The following is a 21,636-nucleotide window of genomic DNA, read 5'->3' as shown; positions in this document are numbered from 1 at the left end:
TGCCGTGTTCCCCGGCTTCTGACTGTGATTCGTATCCCACAGTACTGGCGTCAGTGAGAATGTAAGGCTCACAGCAATCGCCACAGATCGCTTCCGAAGCGGTACGTTTCTCAAAAGCAGCCAACGACTTTGCTGAAACGGCTTTCGTTCCCGTAAGAAAGCCGTAAATTCAAGCAGATGAAGCGTGCGATAGATTTTCTCAAGACCGCTGTGTTCAGCTGCGACGCTGATGGCTTTGCTCCATGATGTGCGTGATCGGTGTGAGTGCACGGAGAATATAATCTCCTCCTTACCATCATTATTCTGCGACGCTGTCTGAGAAATACAGACCAGTGAACCTGCGTGTGATGCCACCCTGTTGAGTCTGGGTATTTTCCACCATGTACTGTCGTGGTCGAATCGAATGAACAGACTCTAGAAGACGGAGGTTCCTGAGTACTCTCCCACCGCGAGAGTGACAACGTCTGCACTTCGGAGTCGTCTGAAAAGACTAGAAAAGGCGCCGAGGCTCTCGATGACAACACGAGTCTAGCAGCACACCTAACGGATTCGATATTTCGCGATTTAAGTTGGATTCTCGTGATCGAAAAGCAGACAGCGTCTCTCAGGAGAGACCAAGGCACCATCCAGTTGTGTTCTGCAGATTGCTCACAACTTTGCGAAGAGAAGACCTAACTGTGTGTACCTGGTTCTCGGGCGATTCTCATCGGGTGGCATTAAATGTTGTGTCGTTACTTTCCAGAGGTGAGGCTATTTCTGTGCGATGGTTCCGCTGAAAGCGACGAAATTGACGCTGCAACGAACATCTGTCCTCGCCGTTCTCCAGAAAGAACAGGCCTTGTTCTTTTGGTCTCGTCTTGTGTGGAGAGGAGCCCGCTTTTCCTGCACACCTCTAAGAGAAGGAACAAAACCGTGCGCTGGCCTCCGTTCTTTGCGCGTTTTCAGTGGAGAAAACACCCCGTAGATGCAAACGCCACGGATCCAGCTGTGTCTTTTCTCACCTTCATTCTATTTCTAGGAATTTACCACACCTTTTTCCGTGTTTCAGTGACTTTACGAAGCTTCGTGGGTGTTTCACCCCGGGATCCGACACAGGACACCGCTTGCAACGGATCCTTCGCGTCTATCTCTCGCCTGTTGCTTGTCGCTGCTCCCGCTAACTTGGCACGCTTCTCTGTCGGGTGCTGATGATATACTGGGGGATGAGAATCGGCATCAGCTGAAAAGGATTTTCGTTCGAGTTCTGTGTCTTTTCTCCACTTCGTTTCTTCGCTGCTGGACCACGCAAAGTCCACATAAGTGCACGTATTGGACCGGTTGAAATGCCCGGCTTAACAGTTGGGCATCTGTACGTGAAAACGCTCTGTGCGCGTGACAACACCGACGAACATCTGAAGTGTTTGAACGTCTGATGACTGATAATTCTGGAGTGAACGCGCTCCTCTGAGATCTCTGGAGAAAACTTCCCTTGCGTTTGTCGATCTAGATCCAACCTCTGGGGAACGACACACCTCGTTTTTGTTTTTCTTTCTTCGAAAAATCAGTGTGCCCTCCATGTGCAGGTGCCTTTGTTTCTCTCCTGCTACCTTCAGCCTCTCCTACATTGTGTCCCTGTCTTTCTTCTGCCTCGTCCACCAAGAGGTTTCCCTGCGTTTTGTTCTCCATCCCCGTCCACTCGCTGTCGCCACAATTGCCTTACAAACACACTTTCCTTTGGGTTTGAAAAGCGCGCCTCGCTCATTTTCAGTCTAGATTCACACAACGGCTCCCGACTCCGCGACGTTCCTTCCCAAGCCCATTTTCTGTCGCCGTCGTTCCCCCGATATCACCGCACGCGTCTACCTTCCACAGAACTTCTTTGTGTTCTCACGTCTGAACGCGGATCTGACTTTTCTTCCAGACGCGACGGAGAATCCAGTGACATCTCTAGCTCGACGCAGCCGCTTTTGCTTTCTCACTCGCGACAATGACTGCTGTGAGTCCAAGAAGCTGCTTCCGATGTCGATTGAAAGAGGACTTTCTGCAGGTGTCTTTCCACACGGGAGACAGAAAGCGTCTGTTTCTGTCTCAGAACAGCTTTCTTCTCGTGTGAGAGCAAGATCATGCTGCGGTCCTCTGCGTACACCGAAAGGCTACCCCACGCATTAGCGATGTGTCGCTTACACTTGTGGCCAGACAGCCGGCACGCTCTTCACATGCACTGCAAAAAAATATGTGCATGTGCGTATGTGTACGTCCATGACGGTGAGGTTGTAAGCGAGACTTTTTCGAAAGTCGTTGTCAGATTCGTCCTTGAAGAGATCGTTCTCTCGCTGCGATTCCGTGCGCGTTGTGTCTGCAGTACGGAAAAGTCGACTACTGGGATGAGCGATACAAAAGGTAAGCCGAGTGCGATGTCCCTCAACCTGTTCCGGAGTCTCGTTTTCTAGTACACTCTCCTTTGGTGAACGCGAAAAGAGTGTGAGTATGTTTGTGTGTTTTTTTCTGTGCCTTTAGGGACGTCGAGCCCTTCGACTGGTTCCAGAGATATGCAGGATTGAAGCCGATTCTCTTAGAGGCTGGCCTCCAGGCCTCCTCGAGAATCCTTGTTCTTGGCTGCGGAACCTCCCGTAGGTGTACATACATTGGCGTACATGCGCGCAGCTCGACAGACGCAGCCTGCTCAGATCTCTCTTCCACATGAGAGCACCTCGGCGAGAACGTCCATTGAGGCGAGTGCAGATGCGCATTCTTGTGGGGCAGAGAACCGACTGACACACGAGGAGCTGCAGCTTGGTCGCGAAATGCCAACGGTTCTTGACATCATGCGTTTGCTTCAGGCGTCAGCGAGGAGATGTACGCAGACGGCTACCGGAAGATCGTGAATGTCGACTACTCGAATGTGTGCATCAGCCACATGCAGCGAAGATGCGCTGACAAGGAAGAAATGACATGTGCGTTCACGGCGCGACGAAAGCTCAGTGTGTGGACGTTGCGAGACCACACGCGAAAAACAGACAGTTCTTAGCGTTTCCTTTGTCACTTTTGCAGAGCGGCTTCACGTTGAAGTCCGAGGGGTGAACAAGAGAAGAGATTTTGTTGTGGGGATATGCCCCCGGTCGTGGCTTAGCGGCAACAACGAAGGGCTGTTTGGGGATTCACTTCAGTCAAGTTTCTCTGAAAAAGAGAAGAGAGGAAATCCAAGCACTTAGAGACAGTCAAGAGAAATTCACGCTTTCTGTCTTCCTTCGCTGTTCGTCACAGTTCTCCACATGAACGCGCTGGACATGAAGCAACTCGACGACGGTGATTTCGACCTCGTTTTCGACAAAGGCACCATGGACTGCGTTCTCGTGAGTCCGCGCTTTCCTCAAAAGCATGTCTGCTCCCAGTGAAAGCTGCGTTCGTCCGTTCTGGGCATTTGCTACATATCCCGGGTGTCTGTCCAGCACAGGTCGTGGCTCTTCCACAGATCGCGAACTCAGTGAAGAGAAAATGTTATCCTATGAAAAAAGAGTGCCAAATGTTGTCCCTGTTAGCATTCAGGTTGTCTTCCGTCGGTGGCAGCGATGCAAGGAGGCAGAGCTATCTTGTGACGTCTTTTTCCTGAGCGGAACTTTGCGTTTTTGTTGCGTTTTTGTATGTGGAGGTGTCACTTGAGAGATACGAACGTGCAGCGTGAAAATAGCACGGGAAGTAGAAGTGCATGCGTATGTGCATGGACATGTTTGTGCACAGACGATCCATGTTTTTATGTGTTCATCTATTCGTATATCAGCATGCATGAATTCATGGATGTGTGAAGGTAGTACGCTGTCGGGCATGGCGATTCTTCAGGTTGTTTCAACAATCCTGAAAGTGATAGGAGCCTTCAAACGCGGTTCGCGTGTCCGTCAGAGGGTTATATTTCTTTATGAACGCTCGTTTTCCTCTTGTCTTCTTTGCCTCTTTTTTAGTGCGGAGACAATTCCTTCGACAACGTCCAGAAGATGCTCCGGGAAGTCAGTCGCATTCTGGCGTAAGTGAACGCAGAATTCAGAGAGATGGCTGCGAGTGATGGCGGGCCCTTTTTCCACGTTCTCCGGCTGTACAGACACCTCGAATTGCATTCAACATGCGTTTTTTTAGAGACCCTCGTTCGCTCTGTATGACGACCACTGCCGGACAGGAGCTTCTCACCAGAAAATGGGTCGAGAGAAGGTGAAAACACGCACGGGGCGAGAACGTTAGTTTTCAGAGATTTCTGTTTCCTCGCTTTGCATGCAGCCCCGGCGGAGTGTACATCGTGGTCTCTTACGGCCAACCCAACTTTCGGCTGTCGCATCTGCAGAGGGAAGAATACGGCTGGTCTGTGACGATGAAGACGATTCAAAAGCCAAGCATCAACGTGCAGGGTAAGAACCAGGTTTGAGAGGAGCGTGGAAAAGGAGATTACTGGAGCAAACGGAACCAGCAAAGCCTGATAAGAACTGCGGAGTCTGACGGCACGTTTTGGTGTTTAGTCGCCCGTATCCGGCACACAGGGAAACGTCTTTGAAGACGTCTGTGTGAAAACCGAAACGGAGAAACGAATCTGTTCCACGTAATAAAATAGCCTATGGGCATTTGTGATCCATACTTGAAGACACACCTAGCTGGAGAAGCCTGGAATTGCACAGGGATATATGTACATCAGAGATGGTGGTTGATCGAGTGCAGTGGGCAGCCTTTCCTTGTGAAGAAGGACAAGCCGCCGTCACTGTTGGCCTTCGCAGAGTGGTATGGTTGATAGGCAGAAGAACTGTGCATGTTCTTCAAGTTAACAAACAACCTGTTGTGATTGTCGGCTATGTGCATACAGCTCCAATTGACGAAAAGGACAACGTTCACTACGTGTACATCTGCAAGAAGGCAGCGGTAAGGAGCGTTGAAATTTCGTGTTGTTTCGCGCTACGGTATCTTCTGGGCTCCTCTGCAGACCCTTTCTCCTTGTGTGAAGTGCTGCGTGCTTCAGCTGTATTTTCTTCGGGAGACAAGCCGTGATGGAATGAGCGGTTCCTCAGAAGGCAACGTCCTTCCGCTTGCAAATGCTTGAACCATCGACAGACCTTCTCCGCACAAGCGGTGTGTATATACAACACATCGTGTGGGTAGATCGATTTTTCCCGCAGAATGGTAACACTTCTGTTCACCAGTTAGCGAGCAGAGCGGTATGATGTTTTCGATTTTGCATGTGTCTCTCCTTTGCAGAGCGAAGCGGCGCAAGCCCCTGCACAGGTGTCCTCGGATGCCGCCAAAGGTGCCCCGACGAACTGAACGGGTGTGTGGAGACTGGGGAAAGTGGGCCGCATATAAGCCGAAAGCAACACATAGAGTCGTCTGTGGAAGAGACTGTTCGTCCACGTGGATTCGCGCGAGGTGGTTTTCGCGGCGGAACGTAGTGTCGAGCATTTTAAATTGGGTAGACTTCGACTCTGTTCTGCGCTCCTGAAGCAAATGTAGTGTTTGAGTGGGGCGGTCCTGCGCCAGGCACACGACAAAAGTCCGTTTAACAGTCTGTTTGCTGCCGTAGTCACAGATTGCTCTCAAACACGCAGACATAATGTGTGAGTGTACACTACAGAAGTGCACACACACACCTATGTGCAGTTGTATAGAATAGGCATGTACGCATAGGTGTACACATCAGAAAAACCTTGCCCGAGGCGGCGCTGTCCAGAAAGACAGACAGGATGCAGAAAAGGTCAGGCGGTGGTAACAATTATCTAGTATCCTCTCTTGTCTCAAGCGAACTTTTGATTCGTTTCCTGTTGAGACCCAAACAAGGCGAGTACGGAAATGTGCGCGTTTCTGAAAGAACGGGAACCGGCGGTCATCGCGTGCGTCCGGTTTTTTGAGATTTCGCGAAATGTGCCAGGCAAACAGAGCTAGCCCGTGAAGCCGTTGTTGGAACTTTAAACTGTCAACTTGCTGTCGAGTGCGCATTGTGTGAGCATCGATACTTCCTAGCTGGAACGGAACGCTATCGCGTACGGCATGCCGGGACATCAGAACATCCGAGAAACGAGGTGTCGCTGCAGGACGGTTGCATACTTGATTCAGTTTTTCTATTCGAAAGAAACCCTGTCGAACAAAACTTGCAAAATTTTCCGTCCCACCGAAACAGCACGCGAACTGCACACAGGAAATAACCTTCGTCTTTAAAACGTGCGCCGAAAATCGCAGTTCCTCTTAAAAACTGACACGGATTATGCACACAGAAAAGCTCAAACTGCCCATACTCAGACAAGTTCCGTGAGACGAACTCGGTCACTGGTCAACCCGAAACAAATGCCGAGTGTAGTAAAGGAGTTCGTCGATGCTTTCATGTATGTCTTCGAGTGCGCGGTGGTTGGCCGCCTTCTTGACCAGTGGCAACTCGGGTTTCCACCGCATCGCGAGTTCCTTTATGGTGGACACATCGATTATTCGGTAGCTGAGATGTGCTATGAGTCGGGGCATCTGTTTCACGAGAAACTGCCTGTCTACGTGCACGCTGTTCCCACCTAGCGGGGCGACGCGCGTCGTCGCGACGTGTTTCTGTACGAATTCCAGAATTTGCTCCTCAGCATCTGCGAGAGTCAGAGTCGACTTCCGGCAGGCTGCAGTTAGCCCTGACTCCCCGTGGGTCTTTTTGCACCATTCATCCATTCCATCTAGAAGTTCGTCACTGGCGTGCACAATTAGGTTCGGTCCAACGATGCGTTTTTTGCACTGGCCGTCCGTCACAATGACCGCGATTTCGATTATTTGGTCTGTTTCCACGTCCAGTCCAGTCATCTCACAGTCAACCCAAACGATGGGAGCCTGCAGGGTCTCCTCATCTTCAGTTATCGTAACAGCTGTTCGGATGGGGGCTATGCGGTTTGCATCCTCGCTCGAGACGCTCTTGAAGCGCGCGGGTGCCTCCATCATGCCCTCCATCTCTGCTGAAGCGAACTGTGAATGAAGTGAGTGAAAGTGGAGGTCGCACCCGGTCAACAAGGAAAGCCCCAATTTGTCGACTCTTCGTGAATGGGCGCCGCTGCTCGCAGTGAGGAGTGCGGGAGTGTTTTGGTGATAGTTCACTCGTCTCCCGTGGCAGGGATCGTGAAACTCTGTTCTGGTGGAAACGCTCTTGAGCGACGCTTGGTAGAGAACAGGCTTTTCCTCGAAGGTGGTAAAAAACACACCGCCGCAGCGTTTGCTCCACTGCGACCAATTCACTTGAAACGAATTCGTCCTACGCGGTCCAGACAAGCAGCGCCCTAACTCACCCGCGACGCAGTCTTGTGAGCGGATGCTCCGACTGTCCCACGCACACAATGGATGCTTTAACAGCACCGTTGATGTCTTGCTCAAAGGTGGGTGGGAAAATCTGGGGAACAAACGCATTCCAAGCTATCTCGGGGAAGACCAGTGACTGCGAAGCACTGTGTGCAAGTCTCCCCCAAGCAACTTGCATGGAAAGCTGAAGCCAGTGGAAGTTTCAGCCTTTGCTGGGGCTCTTTTTTGGGACAATATCCGATCCTTACGGGTGAACCGTGTTTTAGCCGCCCGCGAGGTCGGACACACTGCGAGAAACAACACCCACTTTCAGGACATGATGCAAGAACTGTAGCTGCCCTTAGCGTGTTTTCATCCCTTCTGAAAACCACACCAGTCCACGACAGGAGAGATGCGACGCTACACACGGACAAGTGGCGACGCACACACTCGACAAGTTCCAAATGCGAAGAATCGTGTGCGCGGACAAAGAGCCGAAAGTTGACTGCTGTTTCTGCTGCAGTTAGCACGAAGTCGAAAACAGAAGCAAGGGATACACACACTTGAACTCGAGAAGACCTGTCAAATTTTCTCGGAGTTTCTCAACCCTGCAAACTTGCGTGGGGCCGGGTCGTTAGATTCCCCCGCTGTGCAACACTGCGTGCACCCGCAGTCGACAAAATTCCAGAACGCGCAGAAATCCAGTTTCACTATCACTCTCCCTCCAAACGGCAAATACGACAATGTCCATTCATGGTGACAATCGAGGGGAGGAGAGTGGTCGTCGAGTGCCACCGTTGATTCAACAGCCGGCGCTGCATGCGTATTCCTTGAATCCCTGGAAATTGAGATACACCCGGGGTGACCTGGCCTCGGTGAATTCCCAATTCGGCTTGGTCACACGTGGCTCCTAAAATTTTTCGCTACCCTTCGCTTCATAGCATAAGTCAGCTCTTCTCTGCGGGATACTGCATCCTTGTGTTTGCACTAGCATAACTGCTGATGTCCTCTGCACGACGATTCGAAGTTGGAATCATTCCTGAATGTGTCGAGAATTCCCGCCTATGCAGACCCTGTTTGTAATTTCCTAAAGCGAAGTAAAGTGTAGACGAACGGACTCCGTTGTTTTGTGATTTGTATCCTTGAGAAACTGTCAAGAGCGGAGAGAGTCGGGGAGACGGTGACACTTGTTCCCAAGTTTCCGTTCCAGCATGACAACTCTGTGGAAAGTGCTTTTCAACTACCGCATCCTTTACTTGGGGTGCAGCCGGTGCAATTGATAAAGGTACTCCGCATTTGCTGAGGAAGCATCTGTAGTTCCTGTCGATCTCAGAATATGGCGTGCTGCACAGCGGTGTGTCTTCTCATTACATTGTTTTCTTGGGGGTTGGGAAACGCGTCTTCATGTGTTTAGAGGGAACCCCCCCCCCAGCAATCAACTAGCGAGTGGCACATACCCAAGCGATCGATCCGAACACGGGACCGCGTCTGCTTCTTAGCAAAGACGGCCCACCATGCCTGTTACAAGTACCAATCTGTCGGCCACGTTTATGAAGCTGTCGGGGCGTCTCCATATGAACTGCCACATTTCTGGCACCCCGAATGTCGCCAACGAGTCTCACCGACCTCCCGCCGCTCAGGGAAAGATAGCTTATCTCCCTTATGGACGAAAGTATGAAGATTTTACTCTGTGAGCCGGTAAAAAGCCAAAGTTTTCTAGGGGGAATGACGTGCAATAAAGTAGTGACATCCGGATCCGTGTTCTCTCTTGTCACGCCTCCGGTGCGTCATGTGCACGCGACACCTGAACTTGACAAACAATAGATTCAGGAACATTGTTCCGAATATATCTGAGCAACCTTAGTGGCTGAAAATGCACGATTCAGAAGGTACCGGGCAATCCCCTCGTCTGTGTGATGAGGTCGGACGCCGGCGTCCGAGACACCGTGTGGGTGTTTCGGCTTTTCCTGTGCCGTAGTGAACAAGCACGAACAGGCGTTTTGCCTCCACCACTTGCGATCTCGATTGATGAATGTCACAAGGGTACTGAAGCTTCTTGCATACACGTCCCTAAACAGAGCAACCGCAACTCCTTCACTTGCACGATCCGAAGCATGGCAAGTTCCAATTTTCTTCTACAGGATTTTGCCTGGCACATGTTTCGTCGTTAAGCAGAAAGTGGATTGGACATGCTCTTCGTTGCCTCGGATGAACACGTGAGTTGCGGGAACGCGGAAGGGAGCTCAAAATGGTGAGACGTGACGTGTGCCGAAATATCGCGAGCGTACTAGCGAGAAAGCCACGCCGAGCCGACCTCCCTGTTCGGCAGGAGGCACTGCCTCCCCCGGGCGCATGCAGAGATAAAGAAAATAGCCGCAACGCCGAGAGGAGAAACGGATTTGCCTGGAAAGACGTGGTTCTTGTCCGTTGAAAGGTAGCGGAGACACTACCACAATTTTTGTGACGCGTGTTTCTGTTGAGGTGTCCTTGTCTTTCACGTGAATTCCTATCTGTTGCGCGCCGACCTTTTCGCGCGTGCGTCCCGCCTCTCTTTTCGTCCTGGCTCTTGGCTCTGGCACAGCGTCCGTTCTGCGTCTCCTGTCTCGTGAATTCGTCTTCGGTTTCCCCGAAAAAGTTCCGTTCCTCACTCCTGTTTGTTTCCAGAGTTCGCGGTCCACAGACAGCCTGAAATCGTTCGACTATTTGCTCCTGCTCCTCCCCACCACGCGTCTCCCAACTTGCGCCCTGCTCGTCTGGTGTTTTCGAGTTCCTGTTCCCACCACCGCAAAACTTTTTCCCATCTACAGAACTCTGTGCTTACTCGTCGCCTCACGGTTCACTCTGTGTCTGAGCCCCCCCCTTTAGCTGGCGCGCCGTGCCTAACCACAGCGGTTCTCATACGGCTTTCTTGCCGCAGAACTAACGATTGAGCGGGAGCTCCATTCGCTTTTCACCTCACCATTTCGCCGCAATGTACCACATTCCCGTAGCTGCGCCCTTGGGAGTGTACGGCACTCCTGCCGTTCCAGTGCCGTACAGCCCCGCGCCGTACGGAGCTCCAGCACACCCTGGCGCGTATCCTCGAGGAGCTGTCGAAGCTTGGGAACCTGGCGTCGACCCTCGTGCTGATCGAAGAAGCGAAGCGACTCGCGACGTTCGCCGAACAAGTCGCGCGCCGATTTCCGCCACTGGCCGCGATCGCGGAGACCTGCGCAGCGGGTCGCATGCTGCGGCGAACGCACAGTCTGAAGAAAACAAAATTTTCGTCGGGAACTTGAATCAGCAAACCACGACGGAAACCCTTTCGGCATACATGAAGCAGTTCGGAGCGGTGAGCACGCGACACTCGAGTCTTGGAGGGGGACGTTGACAAGCACTGACATTCGGGATTTAGCGCGCGACTCTCAGTCACCGTAGATAGAGTAAGGAGTCAAGGGTGACACAAGGACTTACAAACCATGTGGCTCTCTGCCTGGATGCAGCTGGGATCAGCAGAACAAACGAGCAACTGAACGGTGGCAATCTCCTTTCGTCGCACACGCTGTGTCTTCACTATGCAAAGGGACACTGAGGCGACAAGTTCCAGGAAAACGGTGCTGGAACAGGAGCTAATAAATGTGGGGGAGGATTTCAGTACCTAACGACATTGAGCGTAAGCCACATCGGCGAGCTTTTAGGCGTCGCGGCTGAGAGGCTCACGTCCGTGTGCAACTGTCCGTTTTCATGCAGGTGGAAGACGTCGTGGTCATGGTCGACAAAGTCACAGGAAACAGCAGAGGTTTCGGTTTCGTCACTTTCGCCGACGCTTCGTCTGTCACCAGCTGCGTGGGCGCGGAGAAGCATGTGATAGACGGCCAGGAGGTATGTCTGGAAGGACGAACAAGCAGCACGAGAACAGGGTGGACGAAGCGTGGCGCCCGTAGAACTGAGGCCAGAGTTTTTTCTTTGCACTGAGCGGCTTTCTAGGTGGGTCCACGCATTTTATGGGCCGCAGAGATGCCGACACTGGACGCATATGCGATGATTTTATCTGTGTTTTCTGTGCCGTGATATTCGTGCGTCTCTGTAGGTTGATGTCAGGAATGCTGTTCCAAAGGGCCAGATGGTGAACAAGAACGCAGATGACGATCAACATAGCAAAGTCTTCGTCGGAGGAATCCCAGAGACTCTCACTGAAGGTTGGTGAACGCACAACAAGCACCACGATGAACCTCTTCACTGCAGTTCCCCACTCTTGTTCAGTAGTGTACACGTGTACTGCATCCAACATTATATATATATATATATATATATATGTATATATATATATATAAATGCATATATACATATGGTGTTCTGTCCCGACGTAGAAGAGGCCTTCGGCGGCTGTGGAGGGTAGTGGTAGTCCATTGTGTTGCGTCGAAGCTACTGCGTAGGTTCCAGCGTTGAGGTCGACGTCGTTAAAGAATGCTCAGATGTTAAGGGCTCCGGTGTTACTACTCAGTGGCACACTCAGTGGGATGAAGCACAGCGTGGCTTCTGTGTCTACGCTTGTCTACATGCGTGGGTACGCGTCAAGGTGAGAGATTGGAATGCGTATATCCACTCGTGTACGTGTGTTTGTGTGCGACGCTGTGCGTACCTGGTCGTGCTGGCGGGTGCACTTCAGAGCGGCTGTCAGCCTTTCTCTCCGAGCGTTTCGGCAGCGTGAAGAAAGTGTCTCTCATGCACGACAAGAACACTGGTGAGAACCTGAGGCAAAGAAGAGCTCAGAGCCACGAGCATCACGCAGAGAGATGACGACTTCTATCTGAAAGTAGCGAAAACGTTTGGTGAAACAAGGTGGGAAGCGCTTTTGCTCACGGAGATGCGGGGAGTGGAACTTGCAGTGCAAAGAGGTGGCGATACGCTCCTGCTGATGGAGTTCCCTTTTGACTCCAGCAGGGGCGGATTCTCGGCGCACACGCGTGTATGCAAGGAAATCCGGTTTTTTTCATTCGGGTCCCTGTGCGTGTGTGTGCGGTCAGGCCGTTGCCGGGGCTTCGGGTTCGTCACCTTCCAGTTTCCTCACAGTGCGCAGAACTGCGTCGGAAAGCACGACGTCGATGGCCACGTCATCGAGGTGAAGAAGGCGGAGCCGAGGTTTGCGACAGCGAAGCCTCTTTTGGGGTAAGTTCTTCGAAGCTGGGGGGGGAGGGGTCTCCGTGTGGGAATGTTTTCTTCTGCGTTTGGCTCGTCTCCAGAAGTTTCGCTATGCTGTTAAACGACGGGGTATGTCATCGCCTGCACGTACAGACACTGTACCGGATTACTGGATTCACGGGGGCGGTGGTGCAACCTGTCGTTGAAGAAGGGCGTCTGGTTTGCAGCCTCTCATCGGCATTCCGTCTTGGGAGCAGGGCTCAGGTACAGTTCAGAGGGCTAACGCAACGGTCTCAGAGAGCTCCGACGTGCTCATGGGTTTATTCTGCATTTTTCAGTGATGAGCGACGCGGCGAAGACAGACTGAGAGGAAGAGAGGATAACGGCTACGACAGACCCCACGCTGGCCTCTACGGTGCACCCCCCGAGATTGACCTATACGGTGCAGGTGAGCTCCGAGTCATCCGAGACGACCTCTGTATATTTGTGTATGTCTAGAAACTATGGACAAGGTTGCATGGATGGCCGTATGAGCTTTGTCATATACGCCGGGGGGACGTCACTGGATGTAAAAGGCCTTACATGGCGAGTCTCCGGTATACACAACATCGAGGTGTGGACAGAAGACGAGTGCTCCGGCGGTGTTTAGAACTGAGGAGTATGCGATATCGCATTCGTGTTTCCCAGGGGCAAGCTACTTCTTGGTGGAGTCTAGACGAACGGTAAAGTCGGCGACGAGTGGCTTCTTCGAGTGAACCCCGTTCCGAGGCCGTTCATTCTTTTCAAGGGGTGTCGGGGCCTTACGGGCAGTCTGTGAGGTCTGAGTTATCGGGCTTTCTGTTCATGACCCTCGGAAGCAGCTTCCGCCGTTAGACAGCGGTGTGTACGCTCTGGAAGAAGGGATTTTTTGCCGTGTTTGACTTCGTTCTTCAGGACCCATGCGGCGAGGGCATTACCCAACCCTGCGGCCGGCGACGCGAGCGGACTATGACGGTTACGCTGGGCGCCCGTATGTGCCTCCCTCAGACCCTTACGCAGCCGCTCCCGTCGCACACTATCCGCCGGTGGCTACAACTCCGGTAGCGGCAACGGTGCCAGCATACAGTTTGCCTCCAGCCACTGCGCCAGGCCCGTACATGGCGTCGCCATCGTCGCCGACTTCTTTGCATCCGGCTTCTGTTGGAGCTGTGTATCAGCAAGTGTACCCGGCGCACTCTGTGGCACCAGAGCAAGCCCCGGGTGAATCTTATGGTCAGTACGCAGCGGCCGGAGCGGCTACGCCTGCTGGCGACGCAGTCGTCGATCCGTATGACATTCGCAGTGCAGCTAGTAGACAGGCCCGATACGCACGACCTCCTGCGTCGAGGGTCCACCCGTACTAACCACAGAGCGAAGCGGCTAGTGGTCTAGCGCCCCGCGACAGTTGCTTTCCAGTGTGGCGATCCGGAGACACGAAGAGAGGGAAGAAACTTGGAGAAAATGGGGAGAGATAACCCGAAGGCGCGTCCTGGCAGTCACGGCGCCTGAGCGTCTGTACACCTTGCATGGAGTCGTCAGCTACAATCTTAGAATTTGCAGAAGCGAATATGCTGTGGAGCTAGAATGAAGCTGTGTTGGGGCCCCGTTGGCCTCGAAATGGTAAAAACTGGTGGACGCGAGCGCCGTAGGGGCTTCAGTTTAGGGAATGTAAGGGAACCTGAGTAAAGAAGCGTTCAGAATCGCAGGGTAGCAGATCGCCGGGCAAGTCAAGTGACGTGTATACAGAATACATACTGTAGAGGAAGTCCAAGTCTTCAGTGGTGAAGAGGTGCACGGCAGTTACAAAGTCAGTGCCAGGAATGCACCAGGGGCAATGAGGAAAGGCCTCTTTTTGCCCACGTTTTCACACCCATAACTCAAAATTGTTGGGAGGACACTTATCGACTAAAAGACTAGTGATTTCCGCAGCGAAGTACAGATAGGATTGCTGCTAGTGCCCACGGGGCGAAGACGAGACAATCCACTGCTACGAACGGCACCCCATGTTTCAGGGACGCGGTCTGCCTATGTGTCAAAGCTTGTCAACGTAGAATACATTGTGGAAGAGTTTCGTAACAATAACTTGGTCGTATCGATCGAAGTCAGAAGAAAATTCGTAGTCAACTGGTGTGTAGTACCTTATCCGGGTGCCAGATAGGTGTACTCGTAAGCTCTCTCTTGAAGTAGTATGTCAGTTCTTTCTCCAACGTACGCAGATAGGTGTACTTGATTATTTTGTGACGAATCAGTTGCGCTGTGTAGAACTAACCTAGGGGAAGCGTAGAACGGTAGTTCTTGCCGTGAGCGATGACCCGACTGTCTCTCTCGTGTAGGAAGGGCGGAGTCTGAGTCTCAAGATCTCTGTCGCTTTGCTTTCCTTGTTTTAGTATAGGAATGCAGTTTGGCAGAACAATACTCAGTCATAGAATCGTACACTTTCGGGGAATCAATCTAAGCCATACATGCCTCACGAGAAGGCGGTCAACGTACAGCTACACGACGACGGTAGCGCAGTGATAACTTGTAGCAATAGTGGAATTCATCTTTTACTTTTGCTCGCGTGTGATATATTGTTCTTTTTAGTTCTGAAAACACTGAAACCAGTAGGTAGCCCTGCAAAGAGCAGGAGAGAGTGCAGTGACCCGGTGCCTGTATTCAGTGATCGTTCTGTCACTATATGAGTAAGTTAGCAGTGCCCTTTCTGCTGGCCGGCGAATCTACGACCTAGAGAAACGATTAAGGCGTGTCATCAGTGCATAGCTGACGGACGTTACCAGGTTCACTTTTCAAAGAACAGCGTCAGTCAGTTCGAGTTTTATAATGCGTAGATGGTAGGGGTGGGTCGATATTTAGCGAACGTACCGGTTGCCTGAGGGCGTAAAGAGGAGTCGTCGGTTCCGGGGGGTCCACCATTTTCGTCATCAGTCATCGTAGTAGAAGAACGGCGGAGACAATGCCGTGCCGGATGCTTTGTGACGGTTTAGTTCCACCGTTTACCACGAAGGGGAGTGGGCGGGATTGTGGAGAAACGCGTCATAATACGAAGATCTTTCCTGTTTAGTCGGCAGTACGAGAGTGGGACCAAGGGAAGAGGCTGTAAAATGTGTTGAGGTATCAGGGGGATTCTATAGGAAGGTAGGTTATACGGTCTGGGGTGGACTTATTTTTGTGCGGTTTCCTTCTGTAGTTTTAGTGGTCATTACGTAGCAATATAGTAGGGGAACACCGTTCAATCCCACCAGTGTGGGACGGTTGAGGGACGCTTGTATGTATTGAGGTGTATGGCTGTCGGACTACTTAGAGAATTCGATGAGTTTGGCTGTGTTGGTAGATTTCTGGATCTAAGTTGTCTTGGAGATATGTAGTTCATGAGTCGGTTATACCACGTGCGCGGAGGCGAGGAGTCACACAAAGGACACATGTTGGTCTTGGCGCTGGGTGTTTTCTACGAAGGTTGGTGGGACTGGTTTGAATTCGCTGGTCAGCAGGCGCCAGCGGGTGTTGAACACGTAGAAAATTGCGCCATTAATTATCGGAAGCAGCGGTTCCTTAATACTGCCGAACCTAGGGCTTCATGTATGCAGGCGGCCGGTGCCTCTCGCCTCGCAGGGGTCAATGCAGTTGAGACATCACACACACATACACAAAATAGTACGAAGAATCATTGTGGAAGCAGCACTCCACAGGCAGGTACTGTTACTCAGCTTCAGCCGAAGCAAATGTTCAAGCAGCAATACGCGTGGCTGTCAAAGGTCACTTGTAACGAAAACGATCAAACGAATGGAGATGGATGCATGGGAGCTGGTTGATCTCTGTTACATAGTTTAAAAGCGCAATAACTGTGTGATGTGACTCTCTTCCGGACGAGCCGCCAGTCATGAGTTTCACCTTATTTTGGTGACAGCCCGTGGAACACATAGAGGAGTTCGTTGGCGGGAGACGGATTCAGTCTCGTTCCGGTTGTCATTTCGTCTGCTTATCCGTGGTGTGTCCGTATAGACGAGTAGAGTTCGATATTGGAAGATGTGGCAACCTCCGGAACTCGGCGGAGGGAGGGATGCGGAACGAAGTATAAACAGGCTTGCTTGTACGACTGTCCAAAGAGTGCAACCTGCCTCTATGCTGAGGGTGTTTGCAGGCTGGATGGCCGGATGACGGCTTCAAGTGCTTGCATTCAGTCTGGTAGCAACGTGGAGACTGTCGCAGGAAGGACACTCGGATCTCCAAGTGAAGCGAGTATGGAATTCAGGTGAAAAGAGTTCTGTTGTTGCTGCGGTGCAGTGTAAACAATGCAACATGGTGGAATGCCGGCAGGAGCAACGGAGTTTTTATATGTTTGTAAGTAGTGGCGTGTTGTGGTCTGTAAAGTGCTTTGGAGGAGATTACGTGTGGGTGGGCTGCCCTCACAAGACTGGAGACACTCATATGGTGTGAGGGTGGAATAAAGGAAGGAAGAAATGACGAAAACACCGTGCCGTGAGAGTTGTGCTAAAAGGCTCGTCTCTACGGTGTGTCCTGCTAGAATGCCCTTAGTGTGTACACTATGAGCCTACTTTGGTTTGTTGCAGTTGCTTGCCGACGAGAAAGTTTACACGGAACGGCGCCTCTATTCCACGTGTCAACATGGTTGAGGCAAGCGGCTACGAGCAGGATGAAAGAGACAGCTTATCCGGGGTGCAAACGTGTCTCTCCAGGGTACGCAAAATAAAGGACGAACAAGCACATGAATGTATACATGTATGCAGGAAAAATATACATTTGGAAGCGTATCCAACGAAGAATGTTTTCTTAGGTGAATTATCGTACACATAAATCGGGTAACAAAGCCGTACTTCCATTGGGGTGGCTTACCTGCCATGTTTGGCAGGAAGATGTATGTCGATTGAACTTTCCTTCCGATGTCATGTGACAGTATCCACTCTATACTTGGAATCGCGCTGATCAGAGGCGCCGGCCACCGGCGGGTGTTGATGGGTTACTAAAATCATTCTTATGCCCAAACAGAAAACCAGCGAAAGAGAGTAACCTTCAGTATCCCCGGCTATGTGGTGTCTGTTTCCCATTGTATGCAGATTCCATACTCATCGAAGACAGTTGTGCCTTTCTGACTTGAGGCTACGTACAAAGTGCTAGGAGTCCTGGCGCTAAACATTTGCTTGTCACCGTTGCACCGCACGACAACAACGCGTTAGACTTGTCTCGTTCTCTGCCATCGGTGCTTTGTCCGTACGATGTATGTTGATTCCGGATGCCCGTGTGACTAATAGGGGACCTGTGCAGATGAGATGGTGTGATTCCGTCGTGTTCTTAGGTTGCACATGCGTCCCTTCCGCCGCCTGCTTTCGTCTGTTCCCCTATAAAACACGTGTAATACCACTCTGCATCTTTAGGGAGGAAACTCGCTTGTACCTGCGTTGTTTGATGCGGTTTTTGTCGATTGTTTTTACCACCATTCAGACCCATAACACGCGCTATTATGAACCCAGTACCTCTAAGTAAAGAAGCTACAACCACCATTCTGTTCAAGCCGCTGTATTACGATGTGCGAATGTTGGGTTGTCCTGGCTGTGGCTGGGCACTGTGGTTCTTTCCACAACGTGGATGCAACTTTCTTCGGAAGCGGCCGGCTATAGAGGACGACTTCCACTTTGGCAGCTTTTGTGGCTGACCAGCAGAAATGCCACACATCAGATGCACATGCAATCGTGAACACAATAGACGGGCAGAGCTAGGAATTTCCAGGGCTGACTAGATGAGATTGGGCACATTGACAGCGATGCAGCGATCAAGACATTCTCCATCCACTGTCCGTCACCACGGAGCCAACAAACATTCCTTAGTTCTGCAGCAGCATGCAGCAGGGGAGAGTCGTCCCTTAACCTTTCTGATTGGCCTCTTATCGTCGTCCAGCCACCACAAATAATGCTGGACAAGGGCGTACGCTCTGTTGAATTCGTCCTCAAGTTTCCTACAAACATTACACAGGTGTAGCAGCCCGTACCAATCAATGTATTTGTCATACGTCAGGCGCCCCAGGAGAGGACAACGTTGCGTTAACGGAACGTACGAATTTGAATGCGTCAGTGGCACATATTACGGTGGACGACGACGCCGGGGTTCACACTTGGTGCTTCAACATGCCGGGTTCTTACTATATGAGTGACCAACGCAAATGGGAGTTTCAAGTACGTTCTCCTTCCCCATATTTCTTTCTTGTCTGTTATTTTCCTCTCCATAGCAAATCGTCGCTCCGGCTTGCCTCTCTGAACGAAGGAGCCTCGCTCGCCCACTTCGATAAACGCTGTGAAGACATCCGCGTCACAGCGACCAAGAAGCAGACCCACTTCAGCCGGCTCCCGAACATCTGTCTGCTTCGCGATCTTGCACACAACAACTGCTGTCTACGACCAACAATCAGGGCACACGTAGGAACTGCTCGGTTTGGGTTTACAAAGACACTGATATTCTAGGATCCCAAACCCACGTAGTCCAGATCGCGCTGCCGATACAAACAGCTTGAACCGCAACAGGAAAATCGAGCTACAGGCACAGTGCTACGGTGCTCTTTGCAATTTAGCACGCTCCATAGATTGCCAACAATGCTCGGTGAAGCAAACTATGTTGTCTTGGGGCAGTGGATACTTGCTCTGTAAAAACAGATTGTCAACCACTCAATACAGGCCCCTAATTCGGCGTGAGCTTGTGGTATGACGGTGTGTGATCAGTGGAGGCACAAAAGCGCTACGGAATGAGTAGAGTCGTTGCTCGGTGAGTGCTGCTTCTTCAGGAGAGGGTGAGGACGGTGTCCGGTGAGCGGTCCTGCCTCATTTGAACATGACGCGCACGGACGGTGTGGCTCACCAGTTCCCCTATCTTTGGCTTTTCCCGAGCAGAAGTCGAGTTTTCTTCAGTAAGACTAAAACAAACACACTGCGTTCACATTTGGCTGTGTCTCTTGCGGAAAACAATATTATGCGGCCGCGCGCTGTCTCCAACTTCGATCGGCGGTATAGCTGGCTTTTTTTCCAGTACGAACGGAGACAAAGTGTCGCTGCGACACCGTTGTGTCGGTTTGCAAAGCCGGTTGTCCCTGCAAGTGTAGGCTTTGTGGCCGCGCCGAATCAGACTCGGCGCGTTCGCCTTTCTTCGCTTGCCTCTCAGTACGCTCTGAAAAGCACTTGCCTTGGCAAATGCATTGGCAAGATGCCAATTAGCAGGTACTCCGTTTGCTGCGTGCTGATGACTCTCTTTCACTGTTTATATATGTCCGTGGCTGAGTATGCCACCCAACTGAATCCTTCCATTTCGAGCAAGCCTACTATCCCAGTAAACTCGCATGAGACGGGGGACCCCATCTTCAAGGATGTGCAACAACATCAAATTCCTCTCGAGAATGCCGGTCCCCCGAGATGTGCTTTCAGAGTCAGCAACTCGCCAGCGCGTCACCAGTTGGTATCCGTTCACACCCTGTCGGCACGAACTTGTGCGGCTGGGGACCAAAAGGTGAACTTTCGTCAAAAGAGAAAGAATGTGAATTTGAGGAGACATGCATTCACGACATCGAGTGCGAATGACATACAGTCGAAGCAACGGGACTCTGACCGAGCTGACAGTGTTGCAGCAGCACGAAGGGGTCCCAAAACAGGTCGTGAAGTTGAGGGCCTCTTAAGGTGGGGTCGCCCTAGTCACATACGCCTAGTCGGGCATGAGACCAATCGTGACACCAGTTTTTACAGTCGACATCTTGATCTGCCGCAGGTTGATAATCCCTCGAGCCTGTTTGAGAGGGCAGCGATGACGAAGTCATATACGGGCCGGACGGGTCATGCAGGGCGTGTAACGAATACAGAATATCACCATTTGCCAGGCTCATTTGGGCATATCAAGAAGCGTGTGCCACGAACACAACCGGGACAGAGTTTGGCGTCTTCCTTCTTCAACGTCTCCGCTGGCTTCAATTTTACGGTCCTTCTGGGGATGGTCTGCACGTTTTCCCTTCTCTTAGCTATCATTTGGGTGTTCTATCAGGTCAGGGTAGTGGTGAGAGAGCTCTCGAAACTGGCTGATTTCCTTGTTTCCACAAATGAGTTACCGTTTGTGGTCGTGTGATTGATAAGGACGGTACCAATACCACATGTGCGAAGGTGCTCGGTTCCCCAAGTTCTCATAACATGACCTGCGAGATGCAGCCTGAGATTCAGGTGCTGAAGCAGTACCGTGTGAAATCGACGTTTTGAGACAATGTAAAGTTTCTTTTTTGTGGATGAGAAACGTCTGCTGGCGTCTTCCCTAACTCACTGCCGCACAAAACTAAATGACGGCTGCAGCAGGCACCCAAGGCGTGGATGGGAACAATGAAAAAGGGACTTCTGTAGTAACCAGGAAATATGATAGTGAAATTGGCGCTCGGTAGCCTACATGTGCCACTTGCACCTGTAGCAGTAAGTTATGCCTTCGCTCCGTGTTTCCGGATTCACCAAAATACCTCGCAAGCTCGCCGGAGGATATTCACATCATACGAGAATTGGAGTACGCCACCACAGTGTCCGCTTAGATACTGCAACCTACACCCTAGGAGTATGCAGCTGCTGATGTTGAGGTATCCCCTCATGGAATGCAATCCCGTGAAGCATTTGTCCCATTTATAGGTTTGTTGAAGCGGGACAAGGCGGAAGCAGCTGAGTTTCGCCACATCCGCTAGGAAAAAGCGCCGGTCGTTTCGTCACCTTCCCAATATGATGCGGTTACTTGAAGACGCCTCCCGCTTCAGACAGACTACTATCAATCCGTTGCTTGACTCACTCTTATGTTGCTCAAAAGCATTGAGAGACAGGTAGGATAGGATTAACCACGGACAATGTGCGTCCCCTTTAAAGTACCATTAGACTCTCCTACAGTATCGACTGTGACCCACTGGCAGACAGCTTCAGCTCCGCGCTGAAGCAACGCCCAGCACTCCTCGTCGCCAAGTCTCTGCATGACCAGCATAATGGACCATTGTGCATTTTGTAAATGTCGGAAGTTGGCGTCTCTGGAATTTCACGCAGGCCGTATGTCACCTTATTTGCGCCAGCATTTGTTCGTCAACGGCGTCACCAGCGGCGAAACGACGCGGGGTGCTTGGCTCGAGCTACGGCCTTCTAGCTTGCCAGATACACTAAAAATTTAGACAAACTTGGGACATCTACTTTGATGGCATGACTCTGATAATCACCGTCAATCTCCGGTGTGACACGCACGTACGTAATACAGTAG

General features: G+C 51.4%; 5 protein-coding genes across 5 annotated transcripts; 4 read left to right on the top strand and 1 right to left on the bottom strand.

Annotated features, from left to right (window-relative positions):
- The first annotated feature begins 780 nt into the window (after positions 1–780).
- Positions 781–6,004, top strand: TGME49_310070 (methyltransferase, putative). Its single transcript, XM_002364212.2, has 9 exons — positions 781–1,975; positions 2,342–2,379; positions 2,497–2,609; positions 2,820–2,933; positions 3,244–3,332; positions 3,936–3,997; positions 4,246–4,373; positions 4,820–4,875; positions 5,209–6,004. Exons 1-9 carry the CDS (start codon positions 1,967–1,969, stop codon positions 5,272–5,274), a joined length of 675 nt encoding a protein of 224 aa, XP_002364253.1. The 5' UTR covers positions 781–1,966; the 3' UTR covers positions 5,275–6,004.
- A 74-nt stretch (positions 6,005–6,078) lies between these two features.
- TGME49_310060 (small nuclease) lies at positions 6,079–7,980 on the bottom strand. The gene has a single exon (XM_002364211.2). It carries the CDS (start codon positions 7,369–7,371, stop codon positions 6,268–6,270), a length of 1,104 nt encoding a protein of 367 aa, XP_002364252.1. The 5' UTR covers positions 7,372–7,980; the 3' UTR covers positions 6,079–6,267.
- A 267-nt stretch (positions 7,981–8,247) lies between these two features.
- Positions 8,248–10,112, top strand: TGME49_310055 (hypothetical protein). Its single transcript, XM_018782604.1, has 3 exons — positions 8,248–8,932; positions 9,384–9,458; positions 9,907–10,112. The coding sequence occupies exons 1-3, from the start codon at positions 8,757–8,759 to the stop codon at positions 9,929–9,931; spliced, it is 276 nt and encodes a 91-aa protein (XP_018635589.1). The 5' UTR covers positions 8,248–8,756; the 3' UTR covers positions 9,932–10,112.
- A 101-nt stretch (positions 10,113–10,213) lies between these two features.
- Positions 10,214–13,745, top strand: TGME49_310050 (RNA recognition motif-containing protein; the record flags this gene model as incomplete). Its single annotated transcript, XM_002364210.2, has 7 exons — positions 10,214–10,573; positions 10,972–11,103; positions 11,312–11,420; positions 11,891–11,965; positions 12,249–12,390; positions 12,702–12,811; positions 13,297–13,745. 7 exons carry the CDS (start codon positions 10,214–10,216, stop codon positions 13,743–13,745), a joined length of 1,377 nt encoding a protein of 458 aa, XP_002364251.1.
- Positions 13,746–16,924: 3,179 nt separating this feature from the next.
- TGME49_310045 (hypothetical protein) lies at positions 16,925–18,851 on the top strand (the record flags this gene model as incomplete). The annotated part of the gene is made up of 2 exons (XM_018782603.1): positions 16,925–17,076; positions 18,620–18,851. 2 exons carry the CDS (start codon positions 16,925–16,927, stop codon positions 18,849–18,851), a joined length of 384 nt encoding a protein of 127 aa, XP_018635590.1.
- Between the last annotated feature and the right edge of the window lie 2,785 nt (positions 18,852–21,636).

The sequence above is a fragment of the Toxoplasma gondii genome, chromosome XI, assembly GCF_000006565.2.
Source record: "Toxoplasma gondii ME49 chromosome XI, whole genome shotgun sequence".
In the NCBI taxonomy this organism is placed as follows: Eukaryota; Apicomplexa; class Conoidasida; order Eucoccidiorida; family Sarcocystidae; genus Toxoplasma; species Toxoplasma gondii.
The sequence above is the reverse complement of the archived record's forward strand: the minus strand, read 5'-3'. Positions and strand labels throughout refer to the sequence as shown.

What these genes read in the sequence shown, in the direction of transcription:
- TGME49_310070 (XM_002364212.2), top strand. An exon ending in TGGGATGAGCGATACAAAAG is followed by an intron (nt 2,380 to 2,496) that starts GTAAGCCGAGTG and finishes CTGTGCCTTTAG; the next exon opens with GGACGTCGAGCCCTTCGACT. An exon ending in GCACCATGGACTGCGTTCTC is followed by an intron (nt 3,333 to 3,935) that starts GTGAGTCCGCGC and finishes CCTCTTTTTTAG; the next exon opens with TGCGGAGACAATTCCTTCGA.
- TGME49_310060 (XM_002364211.2), bottom strand. Translation starts at nt 7,371, where the DNA reads ATGCGTTTGTTCCCCAGATTTTCCCACCCACCTTTGAGCAAGACATCA.
- TGME49_310055 (XM_018782604.1), top strand. Translation starts at nt 8,757, where the DNA reads ATGCCTGTTACAAGTACCAATCTGTCGGCCACGTTTATGAAGCTGTCG. An exon ending in AAGTATGAAGATTTTACTCT is followed by an intron (nt 8,933 to 9,383) that starts GTGAGCCGGTAA and finishes TTTCTTCTACAG; the next exon opens with GATTTTGCCTGGCACATGTT. An exon ending in TCGTTGCCTCGGATGAACAC is followed by an intron (nt 9,459 to 9,906) that starts GTGAGTTGCGGG and finishes GTTTGTTTCCAG; the next exon opens with AGTTCGCGGTCCACAGACAG.